This window comes from Platichthys flesus, chromosome 1 (assembly GCF_949316205.1).
Source record: "Platichthys flesus chromosome 1, fPlaFle2.1, whole genome shotgun sequence".
Taxonomy (NCBI): domain Eukaryota; kingdom Metazoa; phylum Chordata; class Actinopteri; order Pleuronectiformes; family Pleuronectidae; genus Platichthys; species Platichthys flesus.
Genome location: NC_084945.1, coordinates 8,069,848 through 8,084,305, shown reverse-complemented (window position 1 = coordinate 8,084,305; position 14,458 = coordinate 8,069,848). Strand labels below are relative to the sequence as shown.

At 40.8% G+C, this 14,458-nt stretch overlaps 2 protein-coding genes across 3 annotated transcripts; both read left to right on the top strand.

Moving 5' to 3' along the window:
- Positions 1-21: 21 nt before the first annotated feature.
- On the top strand, positions 22-3,114 carry gpalpp1 (GPALPP motifs containing 1). The gene is made up of 7 exons (XM_062381167.1): positions 22-237; positions 354-480; positions 1,290-1,385; positions 1,502-1,757; positions 2,001-2,165; positions 2,267-2,371; positions 2,448-3,114. The coding sequence occupies exons 1-7, from the start codon at positions 153-155 to the stop codon at positions 2,664-2,666; spliced, it is 1,053 nt and encodes a 350-aa protein (XP_062237151.1). The 5' UTR covers positions 22-152; the 3' UTR covers positions 2,667-3,114.
- A 5,476-nt stretch (positions 3,115-8,590) lies between these two features.
- On the top strand, positions 8,591-14,236 carry gtf2f2a (general transcription factor IIF, polypeptide 2a). 2 transcript variants are annotated; one of them, XM_062381152.1, is made up of 9 exons: positions 8,591-8,747; positions 9,709-9,782; positions 9,933-9,957; positions 10,076-10,214; positions 11,374-11,427; positions 12,224-12,305; positions 12,949-13,048; positions 13,335-13,478; positions 13,618-14,236. In XM_062381152.1, exons 1-9 carry the CDS (start codon positions 8,682-8,684, stop codon positions 13,738-13,740), a joined length of 807 nt encoding a protein of 268 aa, XP_062237136.1. In that variant the 5' UTR covers positions 8,591-8,681; the 3' UTR covers positions 13,741-14,236. The 2 variants fall into 2 exon arrangements, with proteins under 2 accessions (XP_062237136.1, XP_062237143.1); XM_062381159.1 differs by lacking the exon at positions 11,374-11,427.
- Positions 14,237-14,458: the final 222 nt, after the last annotated feature.

The following is a 14,458-nucleotide window of genomic DNA, read 5'->3' as shown; positions in this document are numbered from 1 at the left end:
TGTGACTTCCCCCCGGTAAGATGCTCGGTGTTTACTTCCGGTGTGAAAGGTTAAATCCCTTCGCACATCCATGGTTCCTTCTTTATTGTTCTATCAGACATTAACGAAGCAACGTTGTATAAGTTACACACATATAAAGTGGTATATTAAATATGTCGTCTGATGAATTAATCGGACCGGCTCCAGTCCTGATGTTCGGGGAATTAAGCGACATGGAGTCGGACAGTGACGATGGATGTGAGTATGAGAGCCAACACAACCTCCGCTAAGATTCAATGTTGTTTCGGTCACTTCACTTTGTGTGTGGAAGTGTTTCCCCCGGTGCTCAGCTGTTTCCCTCCTGAACTGTGCAGTCGCCGGTCCCGCTCTGCCTCCAGGATACAAGCGGGGGGAACCGTCGAGCTCGTCGGATGAAAGTGAGCCGGAGGTGTCGGTGAAAAGAGCCAAGACGAGTCACTCAGCTGGAGGCGGACCTGGACGGTGGGTTCACCGGTCCATGTCACACACAGAGCCGCCACCAGTGGGCTTATTAATGGATAGCACATGGTTAATCTAAGCTTTATAGATATGCTGTAGCCATTAATAACACCAGCTTCTGTGTTGCCACTCGTTTAGCTCTTTAATGCACCAGGGACGCGGCTCTAATGGACAGTTTGACCTGCTGCTCTCTGGAAAAGGACAAAATACTCATGTAAACTGTTTGTTAATGCAGTTTATAGATTGTTCATTACAACTGCAGATCTGATGCATTACAGAACCTCTGAATTATGAGCATTGTCCCTTTTGCTAATGGCTCAGTAGAAACGGATAATCCATGACTAGAGTGGTAACGATAAATTGATTACAGACTAGCTGATCAACTTAATCGTAATTTATATATATATTTGTATATATAAATGACGAATATATATATATATATATATTTATATAGAATGTGAACTTTTAAAGTTAAACTTCCAAAGAAACAAAAAAAGCTTTTACCGTCAACAGTTTAACTTTTGTGTCAGCACCGTCTCAGACTCTGCTTACAGGTACATTAATAGTTGTGACTGCAGTTGTAAATGTTATTAAGCAGTTTATAAGTAAATGTTTCTTATTGAGAAGAGACTTAGAGAGTTTCCTTGAAAGACAAGTGCAAGAGGTGGATTTCCCACAACCTGGCAACCCCAAAAAATTATCAGATTACTGTCTTAAAACAGATCTGTAAAGTGTTTTTGAAATTACGCTTTAAAAGAAAATATTACCAAAGAATTAAAGTATCAACAAACTGAAATGTGTCTTTTGAACAGGGCAGAGAAAACAAAGACAAAAGTTGATGACGACGACTATTACTTTGGACCAGCTCTCCCACCAGGGTTTAAGAAAACACAGAGTTCACCAGTGAGGTAAATGAACACATTTTATGTTTTCTTCCAGTGAATTCTAAGAATAAGTAGTTGAGGACAACCGGGTAAATAAAGAGTGTAATTATGGAAGCTGTAACTTCATTGTGTTCCCTCAGGCTGCCTCTGCTGGGACCAGCTTTGCCTCCCGGGTTTCGCAGAGCAGCCTATGATGAGGATGAGAATGATGATGATGGCGGAGACAGTGAGGGACCTGCCCTGCCCCCTGGCTACAAGGCTCAGCCCTCCAGCAGCGAGGGAGAGGAGGAGGAGGAAGTGATTGGACCCATGCCAACCAAAGGGCCTATCAGGGACTCTGTGGCCCAGGACTTTGAGCGCAGAGCACAGAGGATGAAAGATAAACTCACTGGAGACGTGAGTCCTCATTTTCAATTTCCGCTAATTGTATTTACCAATATAGGAATCTTAATCTTATTCGCATAGTTTTGACTGTACAAATGCTACAGTTTAAAATCACCAGACTGGCCACTTGGCTTGAAAAAAACATAATATTTAAAAGATTTTTACGCAAAATGTCTAGAGCTACAATGTCCCGTTTCTTCTAAGGTTTTCTTTCTCTGCAGTATGAATTCATTCCTCTTTTTTCTGTGTAAACAGGAGACTCCTGAGGTAGTTGCCAGAGAAACATGGATGACAGAGCTCCCACCAGAGCTGCAGCACATCGGCTTAGGGGCTCGAACTTTCAAGAAGAAATCAGGTCCGGAGAACAAAGATCGCACCATGTGGACAGATACACCAGCAGACAGGGAGCGCAAGCACAGGGTAAAACAACTTATCTCTATAGAATTATCTGTCATTTTTAACAAGCATCTCGTAGCCTTTATAGATTACTTTCCTTTTGTTGGTCTGTTCTTGCCTGATAGGAACGCCTCGAGAAAAAGCTGAAGGGTGAGGAGGACGAGAAAGAAAGTGTCCCGCAAGTCCCTGTGAAGGACTTAAAAATGGCAGAGACCGTATCAAAGTATAATGTAAGTGATTTTACCTCATTATTCCTTTTTTCTGGATGTCTCTTTACATAATAAATGACCCCACTCCATATTACAGGAGTCTAAGCGTGCGGAGTCTCTGATGACATTGCACTCAAAGAAGATGAAGGCAAAAGCGAAGGAAAAGGTCGACAAGCCGGTGGAGAGGAGGGCGTTCGATCGGGAAGAGGACCTGCAGGTGAATCGCTTCGACGAGGCCCAAAAGCAGCGGCTGCTGAAGAAATCACAGGAGCTGAACACAAAATTCTCCCACAGCAAGGACCGAATGTTCCTGTAAGAGTCAAGAATGTGCTGCGTTTAAATGTGCAGACCTGCAGCCAGAGTCCAGCTGGTGACCTTTTCATTCAGAGGTTTGTACAACATGGCCTGTCTCTACAGATGCAGGTCTGTGAGGCTTCATTTTGTGTTGGTATATGAGGTCAACTAAACTTGATAAAACAGACTATATGACATGACTGGACTGGAAAATGCTTTAAACAGATTCAAGCTGTTGTAAAGCTGGAGCCAGTGAAGCTTGTTTTTGTTCAGGAGACCCTGTCTCAGGTCTAATGATATGGGAGTATATATTAAAAGATGTGTGCTTTTCTTGTGTTGATATTCAGTGAAATCAGGTAATCTTTTACAATTTGGATTCAGTAATCTGTGATACATTGTGACACAAATATATACTTTGTAGCGTTGCAGTCTTTCATGTGTCCTATCAATAAACATTTTGTTTTTTTCTACCTGTGAGTCTTATTTTCTTATATAAATGCATTAAATTAATTCTTAAATATGTTGTCTCACATCTAAGCAGCAATTTTAGTTATAAAAGAAAGACTGTTGCTTGGGTTCGGGATATGAATAAACCTATAAATTAACTGATTAATAACATCTAAGAAATAACCAGGGCCGGTCCTGGCAATGGTGGCGCCCTAGGCGAGATTTCAAATTGGGTTTTTAAGCTATATCAGGATTAAGGTGTAATCAGAGACAGTTTCTCTGTTTGAGAAGGAAATTCTCTTCTTCTAATATTAACAGTTTATCTAGATTCTTCTATTAGACCTGTAGTTTTTTGAATACACAAGTATCCACCATCACTACAACTGTGTACCCATCATCCTTATTGTGTTGTGTACGACTTTGAAGGAAGTTTTCTCCTCTTAGTACAAAACTTTTGTGTCGCTTCTATTGTATGCAGTGTAATTAATTTCCACCCTGACACAGTATGCTTGTTGCACACAGAGTACCAAAGGAGATGTGTTGGTAGTAACATTTAAACCAGGATGCTGTGCTCTCAACGCATACTGCATGTGACTATGCAGTATCCTTTCATTAGCAAAGCTCATTCAGGACAACATCTGGAGTGCAGCTGTTTGGTCACAGCCATGGAAACCTAAGTATTGATACTCGTTTCTCAGGTTCGTGCTGCAGAAAGATGGCAATATAGTATACAGTGTTGTGCATGAACGAACGCAAAAGAACGCGTTCATTGAACACGTTCACTTTTATGAGAACGATGAACTGAACGCACCTCAATGACAAATAATGAATTTGAACGGTGAACACGTTCATATTGTAGCGTCCTCGCGTACAGACGACAGGAAACTTCTCTCTTTATGTGTAACTTTATTAAAGTCCAGCGAACACATCACACTTCTTGTTCGTAACTCTGACACTCCTATCATTCACCACTGTATTCTTCACTCCCCTTCCTCATCCACCCTTGATATGCCAACTCATCAGCCAATGAGAGCCCGCCATCCCACAAAACCCTACAGCCATTGGCCTAGAATTGTCACGTGCCCCACCCCTACCTGTTTAACGCTTTGGACATTTCAATACTTTCTCCTCAGGAGTCACGCTGTCTAAATCGAATGCTTTCACCATGTCGTTGCTCAGTGCCCGTAAAATGTCCGCAATGTAGCTTAACCTAAACCAACTAACTCGACTTCGCACTACGTTACCCATCACTCATGGCACACATATGCAGACCAATAAAGCAACGTTTTCCAAGTGTTTTCTTCTCTGGCCAGTGTCTTGGCTCCGAACCGTAGTTGGGAGCTCAGCTCACTGGTCTGGGCCAGCCCTGGTAATGTTGGTGCCCTAGGCGAGATTTAAAATTTGCGCCCCCCAATTTTAAATTGGGGGGCGCCAATTTCATGGGGATGCATGACAGTTTGGGGATTCACAAACTGTCATGCATCCCCAAGAACATTTGAACTGTAAACAGATGCACACACAGGCAGACAAATGTAAGCTATAAAAAACTAAAAAAATATATAATAAAAGAGTCCTGTACTGATAGCATATCATGTCATGTCGACACAAATAAACATTAATGATGTCCACAATCGGGGTGATTCTTACCTCTATATTGTTCTTTCTTCTCCTCCTCTACTTTGCGGGGCTTTCTGAATTGTGCACCTGTTAATTTAATCTTTTTTTGATTCATCTTTGAGTCTAACCGCAGTCTATAATGTTCCTACTATGCTGCCAAAACGAGTAGGTTTTTATACATCTCTTTGTATGCAGCATGCTGATATGAGGAACTGTTGTGAAGTGAAATGAAACTCCCTTCTTTTTTTTCTGTTCATGCTGAAATAAAGTGGATTCACTTGTACTGACGTTTTCGATCACATCTTTATAAAACACCTCACTAGCTTCACACTACAAACCCTATGGGGGGGGGGGGGGGGGTATGTTTTTTGAGAGAAGATTCCAGATTCATTCACTAGACTGGCACTCAGTAGAGCTCAACAGAGCCGTATAGGTTCATCTCTGATCCATGCAGCTTCCTTCTAACAAGTTGTGTGGTTATTGGTCCAGTAGTTTATTACATAAACCTGTTGACTGACAAATCAGAGATGGAAACATAACCTCCTTTGCAGAAACACGACAGGAAATTAAAAGTAGAAATGTTTCGAGAATATCTAAATAGTTGACGGGTAATTTTCTGTTGGTCGACTTATCAATTCATTTATTAAAAGCTAATTTTCCCCTGCTACTTAGTCTATTGGGTTTTTATATTGTGTTTTATTTACATCGTTTATATTTGTTTATTGTTGTCGTACACTGATTGCTGGTTGTACATCAAATTGCCCTTGAAGGATATTAAAGATTTTCTTTTATGGACAACTTTAGTTAATAACAAGCTGCACAAACCAAGCTAGAGCAGCAGAAGAACCAAGCAGCCAGCAGGGGGCAGCCTCAGGACATCACAGCAGATTGTGATTCTTTAAGGCGTTCAAAGACAAGGTTGGAAAACGTACTGGGTTATTATCTAACAATCATCCAGTATCTAAAAGGCAAAAATCTAAAAGTAACTGTTAAGTAAGGCTGTCAAATACATGTAGTGAAGTACAAAATATTTTCTCTGAAGTGTGTATCAAAGAACAGCATAACATCAAATGAACACACACACTTGATAATTTGGCCATCTTCTTACTGTGTTTATTTCTACCCTAATATCAGCAGGCGGTGTGGCCTAGTGGGTAGAGAGTCCGTTCTCCAACTAGAAGGTCCCGGGTTCGAATCCCATTCCTTCCCATCTTAAAACCAGAAATGTATCGATCTCTTAAAATTGGTGGGACATCTCTTATTAATTGCAGATTATCTTACACTATGTAAATTTAACTTAATTAAATATAAAAAAAAGGAAAAAAATTTAATTAAAAAAAAAAAAAAAAAACTGCGCGCGCAATTTCTGCGCAATGGGCTTCTGCGCAGATGTGCGCAGTAGGCTTCTGCGCAGATGTGCGCAGTGGGCTACTGCGCAGAATGTGCGCAGTAGGCTTCTGCGCAGCATGTGCGCAATGGGCTACTGCGCAGCATGTGCGCAGTAGACTTCTGCGCAGCATGTGCGCAATGGGCTACTGCGCAGGATGTGCGCAGTAGACTTCTGCGCAGCATGTGCGCAATGGGCTTCTGCGCAGATGTGCGCAGTAGACTTCTGCGCAGCATGTGCGCAATGGGCTACTGCGCAGGATGTGCGCAGTAGACTTCTGCGCAGCATGTGCGCAATGGGCTACTGCGCAGGATGTGCGCAGTAGTCTTCTGCGCAGCATGTGCGCAATGGGCTTCTGCGCAGATGTGCGCAATGGGCTTCTGCGCAGATGTGCGCAGTAGGCTTCTGCGCAGCATGTGCGCAATGGCCTTTTGCGCAGGAGGTGCGCGCGCAGTTTTTTTTTATTTTTTATTTAATTTAATTTAATTAAATTTTTAATTTAATTTTTTTATATTTAATTTCATATTTATTTTTTTTATATTTAATTTTTCATCATCATCATCATTTCTCCGCGCTGGTTCAGGGGTAAATGATGCTGGTATTCACAGGAGATTATGTGTGTGTGTGTGGCCGCAGAGCCTCCCGGTGCGAACAGCCCAAGTATTTAACATGGGCGAGGAAAGGAAGCGGACCGCTTTTCGCAGCGCTTCTACCTCCAGTGCGTCCCCGGGGTTAAGAGAATGATCGTGTGACTTAATGTATTGTTTTAAATTGCATGTTTCACGTCATGAGAAATCAGTCTTCTATGTCGCCTGTACCAGGTGCCGCCCCTGTCACTGGTTATCTTGGCTCGCTGTCTGGCCGGTAACCAGCCGTCCGGACCGGTCCGTGAAGAAGGAGGAGGAGATGTTTCTTTAATTGGAATGCGGCCACACTCTATTTCTCGGATATACAGCAGGAAAAACACTGGTATCACCTTCAGTTGGTCCGTCACTTCTCGTTATACACACACTTTTAGCTTCTTTACCCACAATACCTTGGTGCACTACGTCACACACTACAAACTTTCCTTAAAGGGGCAGGCCCTACCTGCAACACAACAGCTCTTGGTCTCATATACAGATAGCAAGAGAAAACAGAAAGGGATTTTTACACACTGTCTGATAAAGATTCCGACAGTAAAGGCAAGGAGTAATGATGAATAAGGTTTTCTTTAACAAGTTAAGTCTTTCATTCTCACTTTCCACCTTAAAACTATGACATGAACTGAAATTTGAACTAGTTCATGAGAGGTGTAAACTTGCACAACACTGATAGTATGTTGGGCATGGACTGCCTGATGAACCCCTGTAGGTTCCATGTTTAATTCATTTTCATGCCAGTGTTTTGTGTCAAAATGCTAAAAGTGTTTTTGGAAATACAGAAGGGACACATACCTGAATTTCAGGGACGCAGGTTGAGTAAAACTTAAGGACCAATTTTTGTTGGTTTTGAAATCTCCTGCATTTTCATTAACCCCAGTTCTTATATCCCTTTGTGTCTCTTACTGAACAGAGCTTTATTAGTAACTGAAGAGATAGAGTAACCTTCATCGTATGTGAGGAAAAATCCAGTGTATGTTGTGCTGCTAATGGTGAAATGAAACTCTCTTCTTTTTTTTCTGTTCCAGCTGATATAAACTGGATTCACTTGGTCTGACGTATTCCTTCACATCTTTATAAAACACCTCATTAGCTTCACACTACAAACCCCGCAATGGGCTGGGAAAGGTTTTTTCAGAGAAGTTTCCAGATTCATTTTCTAGACTGTCACTCAGTAGCGATCAACAGAGCCGTCACAAGCTGCACAAACCAAACATCGTCTTAGAGCGCTTAGTTCCTCACGGAAATCAGCAGGCAGTGTGGCCTAGTCGGAAGAGTGGTTGAACTGCAAAAGGCAGGTCGCGTGTTAAATTCCCACTCGTTCTCATGTTCTTGCTGGCAATATACTGAATTCTTAAAATTCTGTGCAGAATATGCGTAATGGGCTTTTGCGCAGAATATGCGCAGTGGGCTGCTGCGCAGGATGTTTATTTTATTAATTTAATTAAATATTTTTTTATATTTAATTAAATTAAATTAAGTTAAATTTATTTTATATTTAGTTTAATTTAATTTAATTTAATTTAATTTAATTTAATTTAATTTAATTTAATTTAATTTAATTTATATTTAATTTTAAATGGTTATGGTTCAATTTAGTTTTTTTATATTGACATAGTATTAGATATTGTGCAATGAATAGTGGTTGAAGTCCTGCCAACACGACAGCCTGACCCAGCTCCTGTGTCCACTGGTGTTCTGGTTCCACACATGGCAGCGCAGTGGCGTGGGGCTGGCTGATCCCTGTTGCCCAGGGAGCGCATTTCTCCGCGCTGGTTCAGGGGTAAATGATGCTGGTCCTCACAGGTGACTGACCTACGCAACTGTAGCTTTTTTTAATGTGCGTTTGAGCGAGACAAAAGCCGACTGTCCCTCCAGAGCCGCCATAGTACTTTGAACGCATGCGTGTTGTGTTGACGAGCTCTGCCAAGCCTCTGTTTAAAACATGTCCGAAAAGGGAGAAGTGGATTTAACTGGTGCCAAACAGAACACGGGGGTTTGGCTCGTGAAGGTGCGTGGTCGTTTGTTTTTTAATGGAATTGATCTCATCGAATATTACAGGGTCTGTTGAAACGCAGCTGACGCAAAACAGGCACGTAGCTTAGCATGCTGCTACGAGCGAATGAATCCCTGCGTTGTGGCTAACGCACGGATAACGGTTAGCTAAGTGGAGCTGGGGGGTGGGGGGGATCCTCTGTGTAAAGTTACTGTGGATCTAAACAGCAGTCCGGTGATTGTGCACAAGTTAAAGGAAGAGTTAACAAACAGCCGAGTGACGTGTTTTCATTTCGGTGGCGAACGCAGCTGCTGTGTTGATGTTTTCTCAAAATAAAAGGTTCCTGCTGTGGGAAGCTTCTTGAATCACTCCACTATTATATGAGGGGCAAAAGCAGTAAATAATAATAAACACTGCATTTCACCACATTTAAAAATCCATTCACTTGGCGATGTTAAGCTCTTCCTATGAAAATATTGGCTTATAATGGTGCTGCCACAGTTTGTAATCTACTGGTAACTCCGCCAGGGCCCTTACATTTAGAACAAGCCTTATAGCTAAGTCCACATTACGTTTTTCACCTACACATAAGTAGTATTTACAATTGTGTAGCCTTATTTGTGGTTAAAAAACCTACACCCCCTGAGAAACCACATTTAAATCCTAAAGTTTTTGCATAATTCTGCTGAATAGCAAACCATTATTATACATCAACTCTTTTCTTTCTAGAAACTGGAGTTGGCTTGTCTCCTGGATGATTCTTTAGTGCAATAGCTTTACCTGCTTAGATGGACAGATTGCTGAAATTGACAACTATATTTGACAACTATGTTTTTTCAAATTATAAATCTTGTCAGTTGTGTGACTCAACTCAGATGTCAAAGATATTAGTCCAGGCACAGTTACCCTTGTTCTGTCCTTTAGTGAAATCTGTGAATGGGCTTCTCGTTAAATAAACCCATCTTTGTTCACACAGGTTCCCAAATACCTCTCTCAGCAATGGGCAAAAGCTGCTGGCAGAGGCGACGTTGGGAAACTCCGCATCTCCAAGTAGGTCAAATAGCTGAGGTCTGTGCTTAAGTCTGAAAAATTGAAATATGGTTTGTCCTGATGCAGCTTAAATTTGTTGTAGTGTTACAAATTATAGATTGATTATTATGACCTGTTATTCTTATTGTCTTTATTATTTTCTTCTCCCAGGAAAGGAAACCAAGGAAAAGGAGAGGCAAGTTATTAATAGCATATATGAGTGTTTTGGGGCCTGTTATATCGCTATAGGATAACAGATCAAAAGTTAAAACATTTCCTGTAAAAGCCTAAATGATGATGTCGCTCCTCCACAGGTGAGTTTTACTCTGAATGAAGAGCTGACGGTGATCGAGGGGATAGAAGCCAAGACGGCGTCTGTACCCCGCGAGCACCCGTTCACCATGCAGTCAGTGGGAGGCCAGCTGCTGGCGGTCTACTCTGAGAATCCGGCAGGTGAGTCCCTCATCTCAAATACGAGAGGATTCCAAGTGTACGTTTGTGTTGTATTACTTACCTGTTTGTTCTAGAGCCCGGAGGTAAGTTGTGTGTTTTGAGGTGGTGGAGGCATCTATCCCGCTGCTGTTTGTGCTGCTTGCTGTCCTTTAATGCACAGCCCCCCCACCCCCCAGTCTGCCGTGCTTTGTCCTAGTTCTGGGAACTGTGGGAACACTTTTCCCTGTGTTGTGAAGTTACCCGCTGTCCTAACAGAGTACGGATGCACTGTACATAACAGACAATATACAGAGTCAATGACAAATAGTGGCAAGCAGATCTGTTTGAAATATGTTTGTGTGTTTCAATCTCTGTGTGTATTTGAGTTTGTTTTTAATCACCTGTCAGTCATTTGTTTTGGTTTGACATTTTCAATCTGCTGTCATGCACTTCGGCGGATTGAGTAAATGATTTGGAATCTGCGGCTTGATTTTGAATTGATTAACATAGACTAGATCAATATCAACACAAATCATTTTAATGATTTAATTTGTGCATGGGTGTTTTTGGTTTGGTTTGAATTCCAACAGCCTTGTCTGCCTCCTGAAAGGTAATTCTGACATTGTGTTGCAGTGGGTGCTGGTGAGCTTGCGCTAGTGTGCTTACATTGGGACATCATTGTGTGAGTGTGGATGTTCTTTGCTATTTAGGGCTGCACAGTAGAAATGGCATCATTCGTATTTTTATGTTAATAAATACAACTAGAAATTAATTATTATTAATTTGAATGGAGACCTGCCCGAGGCAGCTGCTGAAAGAGAAGAGGGGTAATTATTGCTAAACTGTTTACCGTTTAACATTACACTGGAGAAATGCATTGCAAACATACAGTGTTTTTATTCTGTTTCAAACAACACGTGTGGTATTTGTGCAGCCCTGTTGTGGATGCGTGTTTGTGGTGGGGCAGGTCGTCTGCACTGGCTTGTTGTGAGGGCATGCTTGCTTCGCTCCTGCGCTCATGTACATAATCATAAGTACACAGAGTGGCTCTGTGTGATTAAACCTTTTCGTGTGCGACTAAACCCTAGCTGTGGTTCTTAATGTTCGATCCCCTCCTCCCTCCGTCTTCCTACCCCTATATTTCCATGTTCACCATCCCTCCCTCCCTCCCTTCCTGTAGGCCAGTCAGAAGAGAGATCTGATGGCAGCAGCTCAGGGGCGGGGGCAGGTCCAGGTGAGTCCTCCACATCACCTGTGAGTGACAACATTTTTTTTTTAATAGATGGCGTTTGTAGTATCACAGCAGTGACCGGTACACATGCTTTGGAGGATGACTTGGTACCAGAAGTCTTATCTAAGTTTGCACCATCCCGACTGGAAGCTGGAAATCAGGTTCAACTGAGATGAGTTGGGGTTGAGCATAGCTCCACCTGCTCAGGATGATGAATTCAACTGTCAGTAATGTTAGTCTGTATCTCTACTGGAAATTTTCATTGGAGCTAAGCTTCCATCAACAACTCTATATAAATAAGCCAAGACCCTGTGATAAGATCGAGTGGTTCTTTAGTGAGTTGTTCAAGAATCAGGGATTTCTTCTTCTTTTACCTGTTCAGTGTATTTAGATCATTAGGTCACATATTTTATTTTCATCGGGTGAACAATCTACTTTCAGTCATGCACTGAACTCCTGGAATTATCTAGAGGGGCTGGATGTGAGAACATGAATGTAATGGCTTCATAGAGCTGTTACTAGGAAATAAACTTTCCTGGTCATGATTTCGCTGACGAGCTGAATTTCGTTCAACTTCAGAAAAGAGAGCTCTGATTCAACCTGATTCATAAACATGGAAGCCTTTGTTTCTGGGGTGTATTGTTTTTTTTCTCTCATAATAAATGGCCCATTGTTCACTTACACATTCAAACACTCATCCTCCATTCAGATATCAATGAAACGAACATAGACTAAAAAGCGCGATGGGAATTAAAGTTTCTATTGAACTATTCTTTTAATCTACTCTGCTCTTTTTCAGATAAAATAGCCTTGGAGGGAGTGGTAGTGCAGAGAGCCGAGTGCAGACCTTCTGTTAGTGAAAGTTACATGAGGCTGAAGAGGTGAGCTCTTGTTTAAATTCTACATGTATGTGGACATCTTAATGTCATTCTTTAATTTGTTTATTTTACAGAGTAACAATAGAGAAAATATGGGCATGTATGGTGACATCTTATCAAAACATGTTTATTCTCTTACTTCGAGTTCTCTATATTTTGTTGTTAGTTTAAGCTTTTTATCTCTGTATATGTAATATATCTATTTATAAAAAGTTATATTTGGTCTTTTTATTTATTATTATATACATTTTTCAGTTAAACTGTAAAGCATCATGCCCCATTTACATTTCTTTCTCAAAAGGATCCGATAATGACATGTTAGGAATGATTGCTTATTTTATTTTCATTAAATTAATACATTGACTGATATATCATTTTACTCATTAATATCAGTATGGGGGGGCTCTAAATTATAGGTTAGCTTGGGTAACCTTTGTACATAATTTGAATATCTCAAGATCTAAAGGCTAAACTGTTTTTTTTATATTGACCTTCTTCTAAATTGAAATTTAAGATGCTAGGAATGATCGTATAATGAAGCATATAGTCTTCATTGCAGAGCTTTTGTTTCACATTGAATTATATTGTACAGGTGTGGAAACAGTATTTGTTGTCATATCTACGAGTATTTATTGTTGTCTAACAGGATACAAATAGAAGAGTCCTCTAAGCCGACCAGGCTGTCGCAGCAGCTGGACAAGGCCGTCACCAGCAACTACAAACCTGTGTCCAACCACGCTTACAATGTAAGAAACAACTACTCAGTAGGATTGTCAAGTTTTTTAATTAATTGACTTGTAATTGAAATGTATATATTATGAATTACTGCTAAGGATATTATTAATGACAGGAATGAATTACCAATCCCAAGCAATTATGTTGTATGTTCAGACATGATATATATAAATTGAAATTAAAGGGAGTAAAACCTATTTTGCTATATAGAAAATATCAGTAATTTAAAAGAGCATGGCTGTTTAAAGCTGTTGTTATGGCTGTGGGGCCTCAATGTGATTCCTGATTTCTCTTCAGCTCGAGTATGACCGGAAAAAGAAGGAAGAGGGCAAGCGAGCAAGAGCAGACAAACAGCAGGTGTTGGACATGTTGTTCTCTGCTTTTGAGAAGCACCAGTTCTACAACATCAAGGACCTGGTGGATATCACCAAACAGCCTGTGGTAAGTCAACAGAGGAACCACTAGCAAATACTATTTTTGCTCTTTTATCTCTTCGTGTTATGTGTTGCTGTTTTATCTCAAGAGAGTAGATATTATGCAGTACATATATTTGTAACCTTCCGTCTTTCTCATCTCGCAGAGTTACTTGAAGGAAATCTTACGAGATATCGGCAACTACAACGTGAAGGGAACACACAAGAACACGTGGGAGCTCAAGCCCGAGTACCGACATTACCACGCTGATGAAAAGACTGATGAATAGTATCTGATCCTACTAAGGTCAAGGTCTCTTCATTCCTACGAGCTCGCGCCTGATCTCCTTACATCAGGTTTCAAAACACACTGGATTCTGCGGTCAAGCTAAAGTGTTTTTTCTAGGAGAGGTACTGCTTCTTACATAGGATCGAAGGTAAACAACTTGACCTTTGTAATCAGGTGTGCACCCTCTCTTCAGCTCCAACCCCCCAGTATTTGATTTAGATTTTGTGCATCTGGGGCATTGGACAGTTTTCCTTGAAGCAGACGATTCACTGAATTTTATTAATGTTTTGAAATGCATATATTGATTTAAAACTTTGATGTGATGTGTTTTCCTAGACTTTTACAAGCTTCCAGACCAATACTATGACAAGATTCGACCTGAACTTACACAATATTTTTAGACTTGTGCCATTATATTATGTCCCCACATTGTTTCATGTCCACTGTAGAATTTTTAAGTGTTTTACATGTGTAATAAAGTTTCAATACAAACGTAATCTCAGGGTATCAAGCCTTAACAGTACAACAATCATGATTAACTAAGCCAGTTGATGAGTACAGGTCAAGAGGAAAACAGGTTCATAGAAGCCTGATAAAGATCCTAGTTATTGTTTTTACCTGCTTTAGTCCGGAGTCAAGCTTTTAATCCTTGATACCACTAGACTAGTCAAGTTTGAATCCCTCTTTAATCTGTACAATAAATTTAACAGCTACATCAC

Bases quoted from the DNA above. Each gene is read 5' to 3' on its own strand.
- gtf2f2a (XM_062381152.1), top strand. From the start codon at position 8,682: ATGTCCGAAAAGGGAGAAGTGGATTTAACTGGTGCCAAACAGAACACG. The intron at 9,958-10,075 runs GCAAGTTATTAA...GCTCCTCCACAG, and splicing joins GAAACCAAGGAAAAGGAGAG to GTGAGTTTTACTCTGAATGA. The intron at 13,049-13,334 runs GTAAGAAACAAC...ATTTCTCTTCAG, and splicing joins TGTCCAACCACGCTTACAAT to CTCGAGTATGACCGGAAAAA.
- gpalpp1 (XM_062381167.1), top strand. From the start codon at position 153: ATGTCGTCTGATGAATTAATCGGACCGGCTCCAGTCCTGATGTTCGGG. The intron at 1,386-1,501 runs GTAAATGAACAC...GTGTTCCCTCAG, and splicing joins ACACAGAGTTCACCAGTGAG to GCTGCCTCTGCTGGGACCAG. The intron at 2,166-2,266 runs GTAAAACAACTT...CTTGCCTGATAG, and splicing joins ACAGGGAGCGCAAGCACAGG to GAACGCCTCGAGAAAAAGCT.